This window comes from Nestor notabilis, unplaced genomic scaffold, assembly GCF_000696875.1.
Source record: "Nestor notabilis isolate BGI_N333 unplaced genomic scaffold, ASM69687v1 scaffold23816, whole genome shotgun sequence".
NCBI classification, from domain to species: Eukaryota; Metazoa; Chordata; class Aves; order Psittaciformes; family Psittacidae; genus Nestor; species Nestor notabilis.
In genome coordinates, this window is record NW_009934683.1 from 61,506 (window position 1) to 78,217 (window position 16,712).

Here is a 16,712-nt window from a genome sequence, read left to right on the forward strand (position 1 = left end):
GTTTCCTTGGAAGATGTCTGTGTTTCGAAAAGAACTTTGTGTTTACAGCCCTTTCCATCTCAGAGCTTTGATCCTAGCCCTGGAGGGCTACAAGGCAGAAGAGTGTCTTGCAGCTGAGCCCACAAGTCTTGTCATCTTGCTTCAGAACTTTCATATCAATGTTTTTGGTTTTGAAAAGGAAAGATCTTTGTTTTCCATATGAAGATCAGCTGTCCTGTTGCAGGAGGTGAATTAACATTTAGCTCCTTTCTCAGACACTGATGCATTCCAGTACAGTGTTCCCAAGTAGAGCAATGATAAATGTCAGATTTGGGTATCTGAACTCTAGCACTTTGCATTATTATAGATGTTGGATTCTTTCAATATGACAGCTAAAAGCCATGAACTCTGTTTCTTGTGGTGCCAGTGACCAACAAGTAAAAGCAAGAGGAGTGTTTTCAGCATGTGTGGAAAATCATCTCATTGTTTTGTGCTTCCCTTTGCTTTTCAATGTTTTTTTCAGGTTTACAAGGCCAGAACATCTAGGAAGCAGTGCCAAAATCAAATGTAGTGGTTGCCATAGCTACCAGGAATCTACCAAACAACTCACTATGAAGAAGTTACCCATCGTGGCCTGTTTTCATCTCAAAGTAAGTTCACAGGGGACAGACGAAGCAGAGGATGTGTATCCCTCTCTGAGAGGATAAACTGAATTCCTGGACATATCTTCTGGCTTTCACAGACTAATCTTTTATGATATAAATTAATATAAAGAACAGCTTGCACGCCCAGATAGTATTACATTGTCCATAATGTAGCTTTGTGGTACATCTGTGGGAACCCAACTAAGCAGAATCTAGAAACAAAGAGGAGGGCCAGTGCAATTCCTGAATCAGCGCAGAAACCAGTCTCCAAAAACACTTACTCATCCTGCATGGTAACATTTTTACCCTACTCTTCTCCTGGAAGAATGCCACAGAGGAACTCTATGTGGAAGGAAAAGCATGAAAAAGTTACTGCAATGGAAAAGGTTTCTTGTATCTTCCCAGCTGTGATGTAGTTTTCAACATTTCCAATCCAGATTGTCAGATGCAGTGATGGGGGGAGATAATGTCATAGCTGGTACCCTCAGGATAGTTTAGTCCTGTACAGTTTGTGTCTTAAATATGAAGAGTGACTGTGGTGCGAAGTAGGCAGCTACCACAGAAGATGGTCTTTCTGTGTCAAGAGGCAAAGGGTCCTTGTAAAATGATGCCACAGGCCTTTGTAAAAGCAGCCATCATAGTAATTTAACTGCATCTTTGGTCTGCTTGAGTTGTTCAGATGCAAACCTCTAAGATCCTGAGTGTCTCCTGGGACAGAATGACAAAGTCCTCTCATTGCTAGGCAGCAACTGATGATAACTCACCTCAGCTCTTACTGTGACCAGTGTTTCAAGAAACTGCTTACCTGATGATGACACTAATGTCACATGAGCTATGTAAAGGAAAACCAGCATTTTACCTACAACTGTGGTGACTGGAAACAGACTTTGAAAACAGCAGCCTGTATGCTCTGTGCAAATGAAGTCTTCTACTGCTGCTTTTTCCATTTGGGCAATGGTAGATTGAAAGAACACACGTTCCAGCCATTTACTCCAGAGACTTCATTCAGTTGTTCAATTCTTGCATGGTTTCTAGGCTTTGAACTTCTGTAAAACACCTGGATGACTTTTAATAGCATTGGAATGAGACCTTTATCTTTTAGCTGTCATGGCAAAGCGCATGCTAAACTTTGCTGTAGCATCTAAGCCAGGTCAGTATGTTCATACTGAAAAATCTAATGATATGTGTAACTGTAGTGTCGTGGTCTCACTGAGCAAGTCATGGACTGTATGCAGGAAATGATTGTAGTTTGGAATTGTTAAATTCCATAACACCTCTGTATCCAGCAGAGCAGTGATTTAAAATCTGTTTTCAAAGTCTGGCTTGTAGAGAAGCTTGTTAATGAAACGAGGTCTTGACGTGAAAACAGAATGCCATAGGTCTGTATTCTGCTTTCTACTGGGAAAATGTGTTCCAGGTAGAAAGAATTCCCTCTTCTGTAATTTACAGGCTTTTTCAGACTGGGACAATCATGCTTTCAGATGGTCACCCCCATATACCAGCAGTTGTTCAGTTGCATCTTGAGTATTAACCATGATGATATGCAATGTTTCGTGCCAAAGATATTAGCCAGGCTGGAAAGAGATAGCAGAGTTCTTTTGTTCTTTTTTGGCTGTGATCTCCCTAAACAGCATTCTTGTATGAGTAACTAGAGGTTTCAGGAGTGCTTGGCTGGCTGCTTGGCTTCTGGAGGGAATTCTGGGGCTGTTGGGCTCTTGGGTTTATCTTATATTTATTACTGCAGAGTAGTTGGCAAGATACACCCAGGAGATGCTGCAGTCTGTGGGCAAGGCAATGTGGATGTGCCTAACCCCTTCCCTCCATTCAGCTCAGTATTTGTGCTATCCAAAGTGACTGAAGATTTTATGGGGTTTTTTGGAAAATAGATGACTTTTCCTTAGCAATTGTGCTGTCCTGTCCATGCAAAATGCAAATTTAATTTCATGGGTTACAGTAGAAAAAGAAACACTAAAGATAAGGATTCCAGAAGTCTCAGCTTTCCGTGGCTGGATCTGTGCTAGGGAATTGTTATGGCACCACAATTGGAAAATAATTAACTTGAAGTGTAAATAGAGCAGAATTTCTGAGAAACGGGGAGAGAAGCTGCCTTTAAATAGAAACTCATTCATCTCTTTCTGGTATTTGTTCCTGTTTCCATTTAATGTGCAATCGAGAAGATGAGGAGAGGATGGTGGGGATTGCAGGCTCCTTTGGCAGAGGGACAAGGCTTTTTTCTTCTCATATTCCATTTTTGCCTCAATTTGAATTGGTTTTCCTGTGTAGGCTTGACTCCTGTCACTTGAGATGATTGGATGGGTGGATTAAGTGTGTGAATCTGATGGCAAGCTCTCATTGTCACCAGTTCTGGGCGCTAGTGTAGGCAGCAGCCATCTATTTGAATAGCACATAGTACAAATGAACACTGGTTTGGGTAGAGGCTGTGTGTGCTCTGTTTAATGTATTTTAATGTCAGTTGAGAATAAATTTATATGTATAAATATTAAGATAAACAATCTATTCTATATTTTTCCCCCCAACAAACTGTCGTTTACTGTCCTGGTAGAAGTATGTTGGCATTTACATGGGGGTTCTCAGTCCAGATAGTAGGTAGAAAAGATCTGGGGATGTCCCTGGACTCTTGCCTGCTAATATGTTTTCATCTTACTGTTCCTAAGCTTAGGACACGTATAAATAAGACAGAAAATGTTGCCTTTCTCTAAAGATAACTTCATTCCTCCACTTTGTCTCCAGCGGTTTGAACACTCAGCCAAACTGAGGCGAAAGATCACTACGTATGTCTCGTTTCCGCTGGAGCTGGACATGACACCATTCATGGCTTCCAGGTGTGTACCAAGTTCAAAATCCCCCAAAGACCTGGGCAGAACTGTTTACCAGTTCATACATGTGCAGCATGAAACATGGAACCTCCTTGAATCAAGGTTATAGAACAGTATGTATGATGATCCTTCTGCTGTAAGTTTCTCCTTGAAATGTGTATCTTTTCTAAACTAAGGTTTAGATAAAATAATGAGTTTTGTGTGCTAGAAAAGGCTTGATATTTAAACTTTCTATATATATATTTATATACTGTGTGTACTGTTTCTGGTTGCATGTTAAATTTAGAATTCAGATCCATCAAGCCTTCAGATCTCTGCTTTGGTCCCACCACCTGAGTGCTCATTCACCAGTCACCTTGTGTAATTAGGCAGACTAGTCATAACCTGGAGCCTACCCTCATATTTCTGAAGTTGTAAAATCCCTTCCTCTTTATTCCTGCACACACAAAAATTGGGTTTTTTTTTGTTTTGTGCCTTCAACTTCTGTTCAGAGAATGCTGCAAGAAGAAAAAACATAGTCTAGATTAAAATAGCTGTTTCTAATTGGTATTTAAACAAACAGGAAGACTTCTCCCACCCCCATGTGAAAGACATGACATTTATATCAATATGCCTTTATGAAAGAAACTGAATAAGCTAATGAGTATTTGTCAGGTATTCCATTCAAATATGCAGGAGGATATTCAGATATAATTTAGATGCTTCTACCAGGAGAGAAAGGAGACCCTGAAACTCTGTTAAACAGTGTTATATTAAGAATATATGGTTTATTCCAGTACATTCTTGAGATTTTGATATTTCCCTGTTCCTCTGTGGTGAGTTCTCCCTGGATAGAACAGGCTCTGCTGATGAAAGGTATCAAGCATAATGGAATATAGATGGGAATAATCAGCAGGCATAACTCAGTAGTCTGAATTTCGTTGGCTGTGAAATCAACAGCATAATCCTACTGCTGCTGCCAAAACACAAAATGAATTTACAAGTCAGAGCCAGGGTGATTGACCCATCACAGGATAAAGGATTGGTGTAATTAGATACTTTTTCCAGATCTAAAATACAAATCTTTTCTTAACCTCTTTTTAAGCTTTTTTGGATAGGGCATTTGACATAAATAAATCTGTATTTGCAGCACTGAAGCCTTGTCCAGGAGGAGAAATGATGTTTCTTATGTAGCATTGCTGTGAGAACAAATAAAGCATCGTTAGCATCCTAATCAGCCCTTCTCTGCCACTGAGCAGCATTGTGCTTTTGAATAAGGACCTGCATTCTGCAAGGGGCTGTGTCATGTAAAACCTGGGTTTGGGAAGGCACTGCTTTAAGTGACTGGATTTTTGTGTGTGTGTGTGTTGCAGTAAAGAGAGCAGAATGAACGGGCAATACCAGCAGCCGACGGATAGTCTAAACAATGATAATAAGTAAGTGGTACTTTCCATGACTCCTATTGTGGAAGGTAGTTGGCTTCTAGAAGGGAGATACACAGTCTGCTGTATATCCTGCAGTGTGAAGTGCATTGCTATATTTTACAGCACAGTAAGTCTGAACTGTTGCAAAACAAAGCTTCATTCATGACAACTGCCTACCCTTTGGTGGCTTTGTGGCAGCTGACTTTCAGATCCAAAGGTAATAACCCCAGCAGAATAACCCTATGAGCAGAATTAAAAGCTATGGTTACATTATTAAAGGGGATGGGTGTTTCCTTTAAATAATCCTATTTCAATTGCAATAGCAAAGGGAGTTCCAGAGGACTGAATGAAAGTTTATAGAACACTGGCACTCAAAGTCCCTAGAGATGACTCCAGTAATTGTGGGGTCTTTTGGTCAGGTATTGATTCCAGACAGAATAAATGATGGGCTGATACGGGTCTTGCTCAAGGATGTAAAGGTTGTGTAATTGAAATGAATATCCACAGCTTAATGGCAATAGAGATGGTTACACAAACCTTATTAATAAAGAAGGATAAGTTTGCTACAGTCATGTGCTGATGTTGTGTGTTAAAATTCTTCAAGGCACTTCATTTGGCACTGAATGTTCCGTTAAGAAATGGGAATCACTCAATAAGATTTAGGAACTACCTAACCAGGTCTTGGTGCAGTTGTCATACAAGCAGATAACCAGGCTGGTGTTATTTGTGGCCCTGTAGCAATTGATTCATTAGATGTATGGTGTTTAGTAGTGCTAGCAAAGATCTGAAAAGAAAACCCAACAGATCACTGTTGAGGTTTGCATGTGTCTTAAATTGGAGAAGTTGTTAACAGTGAAAAAGATTAATGAGAACAGAGGCCCAGTAAACAGCTGGAGCAACCTTAGAACCCTCCACCTAGGACTAAAGAGCAGTGCTCATCCTAGTTGGATTAAAGGACCCTACTAGGAAGAGTGACTCTGTAGAGAGTCAGCTGAACAGGTGTCATCTTGTGGCACCGCAGTGTCAAAAGAGCTCTGAATTTTGATCATAAATAGAACAACACCAAATGAGATTGGTGAGGTTATTTTACAGAGTTTGTATCTCAGTTTGAGGATAGCATTTTAAGAGAGTGGAGAACATATGAAAAAGAGCCACTACAAACATTATCTTACCTTAGAATAAAAGAGCCAAGGACTTCAGTATCCTCCTTTGGAATGGAGATGTGTCTGCTAGTTTTCAGGCCAGCAGGTGTCTGAAAGCTGGAAATTGAAGCTGTGTATATTCAGGATTTCAAAATAGGTACTGACTTTCCAGATTAAGGACAATTAAATCAGTACAGCAATTTATTACTAGAAACATCTCAGATTAGCTATATTTAAGATTATCTCCTTCCCTATCCCAAAACAGCTATGTTCTTTTGGTTCACTAGAATAACTAATTGGGGGAAATAGAAGCTCAGACTGGGTAGTCAGTGGTCCTTTCCATCAATATTGGTCTATTTTAGAAGAAAAGTCTTTGGTAGCCAGTATTGGGAAGGTGATGGCTGTCATCAGCCTGGAGCTGTTGCAGTAATAGCAGGGCAGAAAAGAAAAACCATGGGTTTTGTTCCTGGGCAAGGATGTCCTCTTCCCAGTAAGCGTTAAGAGCTGGTGTTTTATTGATGGATCACATCCTTTACTATTGCTACACGTGCTTATGAACATAAGGTTTTGCCTGTCTTCTCCCCCTTTTGATCCACATATTCATTAACTCTTTCCTGTACCAGGTATTCCTTGTTTGCAGTAGTTAATCACCAGGGAACCTTGGAGAGCGGGCACTATACCAGCTTCATCCGGCAGCACAAGGACCAGTGGTTCAAGTGTGATGATGCCATTATCACCAAGGCTAGCATTAAGGATGTGCTAGACAGTGAAGGGTAAGTTGTGAACTAGAAAGGGGAAAGGAAGGGAAACTTTGGTGGGGTTTCCTTACTTTCAATCAAAAACCCTTTCAGCATAGAGAAGATGTAATTTCTGTCTTTGACTATGTAATGTCTGTCTCTATGTATGTATGTCAGTGCTTCAGAGGGTTGCTTTATGATCCTGGATTTGTGGAAAGAAGAAGAGGGGAAAGACAAGGGACATTGTTCCATTATTTAAATGGTGGATAGAAAGAGACTCCCTTTTTACAGGGAAAAACATGAGGGGTGGTGGGTGCAAGTTACTTCTGGGGAGATTCCAACTGGACACGAGGAAACCTTTTCACAATGAGAACAACCAGCCACTGGAATAATCTCCCCAGGAAAGTGGAGGATGCCCCAAAATTGGACACTTAAGATCTGGCTGGAAAGGGTGTTGGGACATCTAGTCTGGATCATGCTTTACTTACTTCATGCTTTAGGAAGGTTGGAACAGATGATCCTTGAGGTCCCTTCCAACCTGGTGTTCTATGATGGATCAGCTGACTTTGCACTGGCTGTAACTGCATTAGGCAAGGACTGGGAGTGCAGAGCAAGCGTTTGCAAGGGGAGCATCCTGGTATTCCTCATTTATGGGACTGGTGTATTTTCCAAGAATAAGGTAACTTAAAATCAGAAGTCTTCATTTTGTATTTTCAACTATGGACCTGGTACTAGAAAGAGAAGCATTTATTGTTCTTGTTTAATTATTCCTACATTTCCATGGATTGCTGCAGTCACAGATGCTCAGTTTGTCATATTTTTTTTAACAGATTTTCCTATTTATTTTCTTTTTTAAAACTTCAACCAGGAAGTCTAGTGTGAGGCATCCCTGCCCATGGCAGAGGTTGTAACTAGATGATCTTAAGGTCCTTTCCAACTCTAACTATTCTGTGATTCTATGAAGTAAATCATGTCCTATAATAGCTGAATTTTAGTGCTTAATGATTTGGCAACTGCACCAAAAGGAGTTTGTTTTATTTCACTCACAAGTGGCCAGCTCTGGTCCTCAAGTGGGGTCTATCTGTCCCTAGGCAAGGAGGAGACGATACTCAACACAACTGTTGCCCATCCATCTCGTCCGCCTGGTTTGAGCTCTGGCCCTGGTTCAGCTCCAGGCTGACACTAAGGAGATCTGCACTGTACAAGGTTCAGCTCCAGGCTGACACTAAGGAGATCTGCGCTGTACGAGGGAAGCTCCATAGGGCATGAGATGGAAGGATAATAATTGGAAAGTCACCAAAGTGCTTTGAAGCATTTTAAGAGAGGGTCAGCCAGTGACACTGTGGCGTGTGTAGAGATGAGTCCACTTCCCTCTGGCATATAACTGCTTGAGGGCTGGGCTCACTTGTGTGGCAGTACACATAAAGTAATTAAGGACAGGAGGAATTCCATCCTATTAAAACACCAGATTTGAGTACAGATTGAGACATGAGATACTTGATTGGGACACGTGAGTCTTCCCCCACATGCCTGGTTCTTCATCCTGCTTCTGGAACAGTAAATGGCAGACAGTTTGCAATAATCCAAAGCGTCTGATGCTTTGGTAATGTGACTCCAAAGCAACAGTTAAAGCAGCTCTGTGTGTTTTATGTCATGATGCTGTTAAATGGATGCTCCCTGTCTGGGTACCAACACATCCAATCTTCCAGAGCTTTCAGGTTCTAAGAGGATTCTGTACAAGAAGAAGGTTTGACTGATGTACAACTGCTCAGCTTCCCGAGTTGCTGGTGAAATTATGTCAGCTGGCTTCCCTCCTCCTCATCCATGGTTACTGTAGGGAGCTGGCATGTCCCTGGAATTGCTTCAAATTGAAAAGCAAAACAAAATTAATAGCCTTCATTTCTTATGATCGCATGAATGGAAGCACTAATCTGCTGTGGTGCATAGCAGAGAGCTGAAACTCTACCTCTGCTTTCTTGCAGATATTTGCTGTTCTATCACAAACAGTTCCTGGAGTATGAATAGCCTTATCCAGCAGCTTGGCAGATACAAACAAGGAAGAAAATAAGCAAGCCTTCTGAATCGACACACAAACCTACCTGAAATAAAAAGACCCATTAAAAACCAACTAGCACTGAGCTGTAACAGGACCTACTTGACACTGACTGAAAGCCTGGCGGAGTAAGGAATGAACAATGTCCAACGTGTCTGCAGTCCTGCAAGGACAGAAAGGGGGGAAAAAAGAGGCTACAGTCAGTCACTTAACAGAGGAAATATAAAACGAAAGGAATGCTCTGGGTGGGGGAAATGGGAGCAGAGGAGTCCGGGCACTGGTACATCTCCTGTGTTCCTCCAACGTGTGTGGGAAGGCAAAGGGTTCTACCCTCATCTCCATAAAGCATCTTCTCCATTTGGTGCTTCAGCTCCAACGACCAATCATATAGCAGTTAAAAGTTAAATCCAAGCCCATTTTTTATGCATATGGGTCTGAAAGCAGTAGAGTGGAGGAGGAGGGGATGACACAACTAAAGGACTTTGCAAGTATCTTTTTATTTGTGAATTTTAGTTATTAAATAAATACAGTATGAAACTATTAGGCTCTTTCTTTTCCAACAACCATAAAAGAAACCCTGGATTGTGGAACTGAAGCTACAGCACTCAAACAGGTTTTCAAGCATGCCTGCTTGCACAGGTAATGGTTAATGCCATCGGACTGCTCATCAAAAGCATCAGCACAGATTCTTTTCTGTTTGAGCCCTTTTTTTTTTTTTTGGGTTTTGTTTTCTATGAATAGCTATTTTCTTAATTTTTTTCCTTTTATTCCTTTTTTTTTTTTTTCCACGAGAATGAAGTTCATAAATGCAACCATCAGTAAAATGAATGAATTGGCGTGTTTATACTGTAAGAGTGGTCTTGTTTCTTTTTCTTTTTCCTAAATCTTGTGAAGAAGTTTGACGTTCTCAAAAGTGCTTGTTCTGTTGTTGCTGGTTTTGGTTTGGGGTTGGTTTTTTTTCTGTTCCCTTGCTGCCTTCCAAAGGTTTCCATCTGACACGGGAGAGAACTTGAGCACTGAAAACTGTACCATCTGCTGGAACCGGCTGCTGCTGGGGGCAGCACTGAGCGGTGGAGCTGCTGCTGTCGAGCACTTCTGCAGTGCACTCGGGTTTTAAGTAAACAACACGTTTTCCTGCTATGTGCTAGGCTGGTTTTGGTTCCTTGTATCCTCCCGCATGTATTAACTCCTCACTTGCTCCTCCCTGCAGAATCACAGCCTCCATATCTGTAATTTGCAGCACTGGGTGTACCAGCTTACTCTTGCTTTGTCACAAACATGGGTTTGCTCCTGTTCTGCTCCATCACCGTGTTGGCTTGACAAGGTGCCAGCAGTATCCACCCCTGTGCTGTGTCTTGCTCTCAGGAGGCTGGGCTTGAATTGCAGCTTGAGAGAGAAATCCTTAAGAGCTGAAAAGAGCAAAAATGCCTTTGTTCTATCTTCTTCTGGGGCTTATAGAGAGCTATGTGTAGAGTTAGGTGCTGCATAGATGGGTGTAAGAGCCACATCGAAAAGGTCATTGAGCTCCAGACAAGCCTTCCAGCTTTACTCCTGTGGTTAAAACAAAGGATGTGCCTTAAGATTTTAGATCCTGTGCTCTAGAAATAAGGGAGAGGTGTCCAACTTGCCTGAGACAGAGGTGGAAAGAGGTTTGATAAACAGAAGACAGGAGGAAAAATAAGGGAACGGAGTTTGGTTTTTAAATGAGCATCTTACAAGAGCTGTGTTCGATTTGTACCCACACTGGAAGAGGACAAGGCATTTCTGTACGTCTAGAGACCTCTGTGACAGCTTGCACCAGGGAAGGAAGAAAGGACAACGAATTGAAGCACCTTGAATACCAAATCAGACATGGAAAACGTTCCGTATGGTGCGGGAGGTACCTACGGCTGCATGATTCCTGCAGGAGCAATCCCATACTCTCATTTGTAACCCATCTTTCCCTGTCGTCACGCTTGAAATCGTGTTCAGTTGTAATTGGGTGCTGCAGGATTTAACCTGAGCCTTCCCGTGGCAAAATGAGATACGGCTGGAGAAATGCAGATGGAGGAACGTGCTCCCGTGGGAAGGGGGGGCCCTGCACCGCAGCGTGCAGATGCTCAGCGCCGCGTTCCGCTCCCTTTGAATAATGCAGCAAGCTTGCAGAGGAAGACAAGAATCAGCCTTTCATCATTCCAGGGCTGCTCCCACCTTGTCCTGTGCCGGAGGAGGAGTGCCACCGTGCGGCAGATGGGCTTCGCCGTGCCGGGGATGCCGCTGCTTTGTGGCTCCCTGGTCTGAGCCTTTGCCTGCTCTATGTGGTGCTGGAGCTTGAGCTAATGAATCCTGCTTCCCACTGACATACGCATGGCCACCAGAGTTAATGCAGTCTGCTTTGTTAATCCTTCAGGAACAAATGGGTTAGGGATGGGGCCAGCCACATAAATCAACCCTCGTGTTTTTTCTCCCAGGGCTGTGATCTGTGTCGCTGCACCGGTGCAGATGGTTTTCGGTGGGATATTTCAGTGCTCTGTTTCAAAAGCAGAATTCCTGGTGTATTAAAAGCTATTTTTCTTCTCCTCCCCACCACCATCATCCACCCTCCCTCCCTGAATCGCATCGGGCATGTTTCTATTCCCAGCTACAGTAAATCAGTGCAGGTTGCTAAAGGAGGAGAGAGAATATTCCCTCCTCTTCCTATAAAAATGGAAGAAGAGCTGCTGTCACAGGAGCAGCGCTACCCCTCGTGATGCTGCTTCTCAAAGAGCTTCCTCTTACCCTTCATCCCGTGCAGTTCATACACTAGTTTATTCCCTGCAGAACCAGTTCTTGCTGTGCAGCAAGATGCTAAGGAAGGGCTGATGGAGTTCTGCTTTCCCAATGGAGAGCACAGGGGAAGGCTGCTCCTCAGTGACTGCAGCTCCAGCTGCTGACCCTCTTCATCTCAGGGAGTGGTTTGGAGTTGGCTGGTGAATGCTGAGGTTTGGTTTTACACCGGCACAGATTGGGCTGTTGTGAGGAAGCATCTGCAGAAATGACTGAAAGCAAAGGTGTATGTGGTGATGCAGGCTCATGTTGGAGGGTGTTCTATTACCTACCAGCAATGAATGTGCAAATGGGGCACACAAATAGCCAGAAAGATGCTTTAGTTACAGTATTTTCTTGTCCCTAAGTCACTCGACTAGAGAGAAAGCTTTATGCGATGCTGGTGCCTAATGAAAGCCTGAGCAAAAGCAGAGGTGTAGAATTGGTTACCCCCACACACACACCCTGTGGATGCTCTTGCTTAATATCAGTGCTCTTAATTCCATGTATTTTAACCCATCCCAGCTTGTGTCCCAAACTTGCAGTGTCCCTCTAATATAGGAAGTGGTGTTTCCAGGTATGCTCCATCAGTGGCTGCAAATGTGGTACCAAATCCATTGATTCCTCTTGGTTCTGTGGCATCTGAGGGTTATAAGGTTGCTCTGTGACATGTGAGGTTGGAACCCTGTTGTAGTTGCTCCATGTTACCATTTCTTTTATATGCTAATAACAGTAATAGTTATATTCCCTGAAGGAGGGGAGGGCATGCCTTGTGTATGGAGGCTGGAGGGAAGGACCGCCCCATCCCTGGCAGTGTTCAAGGCCAGGTTGGACACAGGGGCTTGGAGCAACCTGCTCTAGTGGAAGGTGTCCCTGCCTGTGGCAGGGGCTTGGAACTGGATGGGCTTTAAGGTCCTTTCCAAGCCAAACCAGTCTGTGGTTGTGACTTGGTTTCTGATGACAGCCCCATCCCACCACAGGCTTGGTGCAGAAGGCACATAGTGCTGCTGGTTGCGGGTGCCACACAGGGTGAGCTTGTGGCTGGCTGCGTAATGGCTTTCCTAAAAGCTTTCTTGTTTGAATAATTGATGCCTCAAGATCCTCCAGAGATGCCCTAATGGCAAAGGTGGTGGCACATGTTCAGTCATTTCTGTGCTGTTTTAAAATAAGGTTCTGAATCTCCTTGCACAAGTACCGTGGCCGGGAGTTCCCGTGGGTGACACTGGAATGTCCACAGGGCACCAGAGCTGAGTCGTGTGTCTGCACGAGCTCCATGTTGGGAAGGGGCAGCCTGATCAGGCACCACATCTGCTTATGAGGGTTTTCCTTCTGGGAAGGGGCAGAGGCTGAGCAAGCAAGTGGAGACTAAAGCATGTAGGAGATGAAAGGCAGAGGAAGAGCAGATGCCAGAAGATGGTGACAGGGCAAGAAAGAGTAAAGCCAAGTGGAACAGAGACCGAGAGACTTGGGGAAGCTGCAGTAGAGATGTCTGCACAAAGATGCAGGTTGAAGGGCTGAGGAGGGGTGGGAGGATGAGGAGGAGTTGAGGCTGGCCATGTATGTAGGCTATGGTGGCTGCTGGGGCTGAAAGGTTTCCAGAGGTTTAGAGGAACTGGGATGCTAATGATGCTGCGGTATGTGGGGTTATGATGTTGGAGGTGCTAGAGCTTAGGCTGCAGGGCAGGAGGCTACAGGGCCAGAGACACAGGAATGGATGTGATGAGAGCAGAGGTTGCTGGACAGGAGGGGTGGCTATGTGAGAGAAGATGCCAAGGAGGCCAAGAGGGTCTTCAGGTTGAGAGGGTGGGAGGTAGAAGAGTGAGAGGCCCATGGACTGAGCACAGGACATGATGGGGGTGAGGCTCAGCCAGTGGAAGCTGCTGCTGTTGCTTGCGCATGGCTGGGGTCTGCATTATGTTCCCTGTGCACATGGGTAAACCCTTGCTCTCCCCATTGAACTGTGGGCTGGTGGCTTCCAGGGCTCACCCATCATGTTCAGGAGATCCACCTGAGTAAAATAAGGTTGCAGTTTTGACATGGCTTATTTTCTTCCCTGGGTGCAAATGCAGGATGATACGAAACTTATCCCTTGTGCTACAATGGGATAAGGACTGTGCTAAAACAAAGGGAGGAGGTGAAAAGCAATACACAAGGACAACGAGATGGAGAAATGCCAGGCTGGTCCCTGGAGCATTTTGCCTCATGGACCACCTGTGGGACCAACATGTGGCTTCTTAGCCCTCACCTTGAACCACCTCATCCTCTTTCTTATTTAGCGGGTTTCACGTGGTCCTAACACCTTTCTGCTTTGTGAGCAGACATCGCTCTGGCTTTGTCATGGTCACCCTCCTCGTGGTGCCTTCTTTAGTGATAAGAAAACATTGACATTTAAAGAAATACAGAATATGGAGGATACAGGTCTGTATAACTTTAATCTGCTCATGCTTTCTCCAGTTGTCTACTTTCCAGCACTAATTTGTGCATATATTAACTCATGTTTATTCTTCCAAGTCTGAAGCTCTAGTTTTAGACAGTGGAGGGGATGAGCTCCTACCAGGGGTGGTTTGTCACTAAGCAAAACATGCCTGTGCTCTCCTTTAGTGAAAATGAGAACTTCAAGTTACATGTTGAAATCCATAGTTTTCCACAGTGGCTTCCAAAGCCAGGTCAGATAGACCCTTCCCTCAAAGCAGCTGTAGCTGGTTCATCACTTTTAGCAGCTATTTTAAGTAACCCAGACCAGACATACATAAATCCGGTCTTTCAGAAAGTTCTCAGCCTTGGGTGAGTTTTCACCTTTTAAACCCAATTCCATCAGGGATTTGGTGCCTGTCCCATGGAGCATCGTGTCCCGCCACAAGGCAAAGCCTCCCTGTCACCCATGGCCTGTCCTCCCCTCCCAAGCAGTGTTGAAAGCTGGCAGAGGTCGTTTCCTTGTTGAGTCTTACCAAATACAATGTTCTGTGAAGAAGCTTCTGTTAAAGTCAGAAAACTATTCTTGAGAGCATGGCAGTGGCATTCCATGGTCATTGTAACTTCCATGAGTAACTTCTTGGGTGTGAATCCATGTTTGAGGTGCTTACAGCTCTGCTTGCAATCGCTTGTGTGGCGTGGTAGGGTTTTCAAGCAGGGAAAGGTGTGCTCTCCATGGGGACACCACAGTCTGACCCTGCCTCTGCATCAACAAGTGATGCTGATGGTGGAACCAGGATGAAATACCCCAATGAGCCATCACTCCAAAGGACTGGGATGCATGGAGGAGTCTGCAGAGGTCAAGTCAGAGGATGAAGGCACTGCTAAATGGGAAGAGACTTCCATCACTGGGAGTGCACGAGAATAAGGAGAATTCCCGAGTGGAAGAAGACAGCACTATCTATAACCTACAGCCCTTGGGCAAAGACTGTTCTGGGTCTGCTGGTCCTGGAAGAAGCTGTTACAGTCACTGGGAACGGAGGGTGAAGCAGCTGTGTCATGGGGACAGAGGGAGCATCCCTCCTTCCTGACCGTGTGCAGGGACATCCCATGTGGGCATCACACCATGGGTGCCTTCTCTTGTGAAGGAGAACATATGATTTTGAAGTGGCCATCGTCAGGGCTGGGAATGGCCCCAGCACTTCCCGTGCTGCAGATCCCGCTGTGAGAGGGAGCAGCTCTTTCCCCGCTGTGGCAGGAGGTGCTGTGGCATGATTTGGTCTCTTGTACAGCAGAACCTTGTCCAGGGAAGCAGAAGCCACAGGTTTCCACTGGCTCTGGGAGCCTGCTGCCAGTGGATCCATCGCCAACGCTGCCTGCTTCCACCAGATGATCTGCAAGTAAACTATATTAGCTTCAAGGGGTTTAGGAGCAGCTTTTCCCTAAGGAATGCTCTGCAGAGCTGCCTTGCAGCTGGAGAGGACACCCATCTCCCACCGCTCTGATAAAGCCCATGATGCTGTGTTGTCTCTAATGCATCACCTCCATGCCCACACCTAATCCTGCCACCCTGGATGGTGACATCTGAGGGGTGGAAATTGGGAAGTGCCTTGAACCAGGAAGCTGCAGGTTCAGCATTAAGCATTTGTAGTATTTATAACATCACATGTCAATTGTCTGTTCATTAAAAGCTGCTTTTGTAGCACATGCAAATGCAACGGTGAGAGGTGCTGGAGCTCCAGCAATGGGACAGGCTGGCTCCAGGGACCCACCACACTGTGGGCTGGTCAAAGGACTCTGCTCCATCCATCTGGGACATGATAAGCAGGAGCATGGAAAAGCACACAGCAAATCTCTTTGAACCTGGGGCTTCCTTAAGAGTGAATGCTCAGTGCCAGTGTGTCCCTCAACCAAAGCAGACAGGAATGGCTTCAACTGCAGTTCTGCTGGAGGGGGCCTCCGAGCAACACAAGGACTCCAGGGCTGCTTCTCTGTGGTTTCTGACATCCAGCAGGACTGGCTTTGAGGGGTATGTGTGTGAACGTGGGGTGTGTGTGCAGACATGGATCAGTAGACAAAGGCTTTTTGTAAAAGCAGGAGAGGAGGAGGGAGAATAAAAACATCACTTTTGATGTGGCTGCCCCGTCCCTGGCACTGTTCAAGGCCAGGTTGGACGGGGCTTGGAGCAACCTGCTCTAGTGGAAGGTGTAGAAGAGGGGTTGGAAATAGATGGAAGGTCCCTTCCAACCCAAACCAGTCTGTGATTCCATGAGCTTGGCTCACTCCACATTATCCTTCCCCTGTCTTTTCACTTCAATGCAAAGACTCGTGGCTGGAGCCTGCCCATAACTATGTGCTCCTCATCCTCTCCCAGTGCCGCGGTGCAGCCAGCGCTCACCTTTGGAGGAGTCCTCCCTGCGGTGGCAGGGCCCAGCGCTGTCTTGGCAGGAGACCCCCTCTCCCTTCCTCCGCAGGTGGGTCCAGCCCAGGAGCAGGGAGCAGAGGAGGGTGCAGAGGCAGAGCCCCAAAAAAAACGAAGGGTACCCCACCAGCCACGGCTCCTGCTCCACGTACGTCTTCTGCTCCAGCACAGGCGCCGGGACCGGGAGCGAGGTGGCTCCCAGGGCACTCGCTGTGGGGCAGGCAGAGATGGGTGAGCTGAGAAACCCCTTCAGGTCCATGCTTCACACTATGGACTTTCCAGTAGGGCAAGGGCTAATA

At 45.1% G+C, this 16,712-nt stretch overlaps 2 protein-coding genes across 3 annotated transcripts in view; one reads left to right on the plus strand and one right to left on the minus strand.

The window, feature by feature from the left end:
• Positions 1-9,644, plus strand: part of LOC104408033 (ubiquitin carboxyl-terminal hydrolase 22) — a 62,576-nt gene extending 52,932 nt beyond the window's left edge. For both annotated transcript variants that reach the window (XM_010017480.1, XM_010017481.1), the window contains 5 exons: positions 503-629; positions 3,375-3,466; positions 4,813-4,875; positions 6,629-6,778; positions 8,725-9,644. In XM_010017480.1, coding sequence (XP_010015782.1) covers positions 503-629; positions 3,375-3,466; positions 4,813-4,875; positions 6,629-6,778; positions 8,725-8,767 — 475 coding nt within the window. In that variant the 3' untranslated portion in view covers positions 8,768-9,644. The remainder of the gene's footprint in view (positions 1-502; positions 630-3,374; positions 3,467-4,812; positions 4,876-6,628; positions 6,779-8,724) is intronic.
• A 5,466-nt stretch (positions 9,645-15,110) lies between these two features.
• TNFRSF13B (tumor necrosis factor receptor superfamily, member 13B) overlaps positions 15,111-16,712 on the minus strand; it is a gene marked incomplete at its 5' end in the record, with an annotated part of 3,164 nt that continues 1,562 nt past the window's right edge. Inside the window, 2 exons of the mRNA XM_010017482.1 lie at positions 15,111-15,385; positions 16,390-16,660. Coding sequence (XP_010015784.1) covers positions 15,111-15,385; positions 16,390-16,660 — 546 coding nt within the window. The remainder of the gene's footprint in view (positions 15,386-16,389; positions 16,661-16,712) is intronic.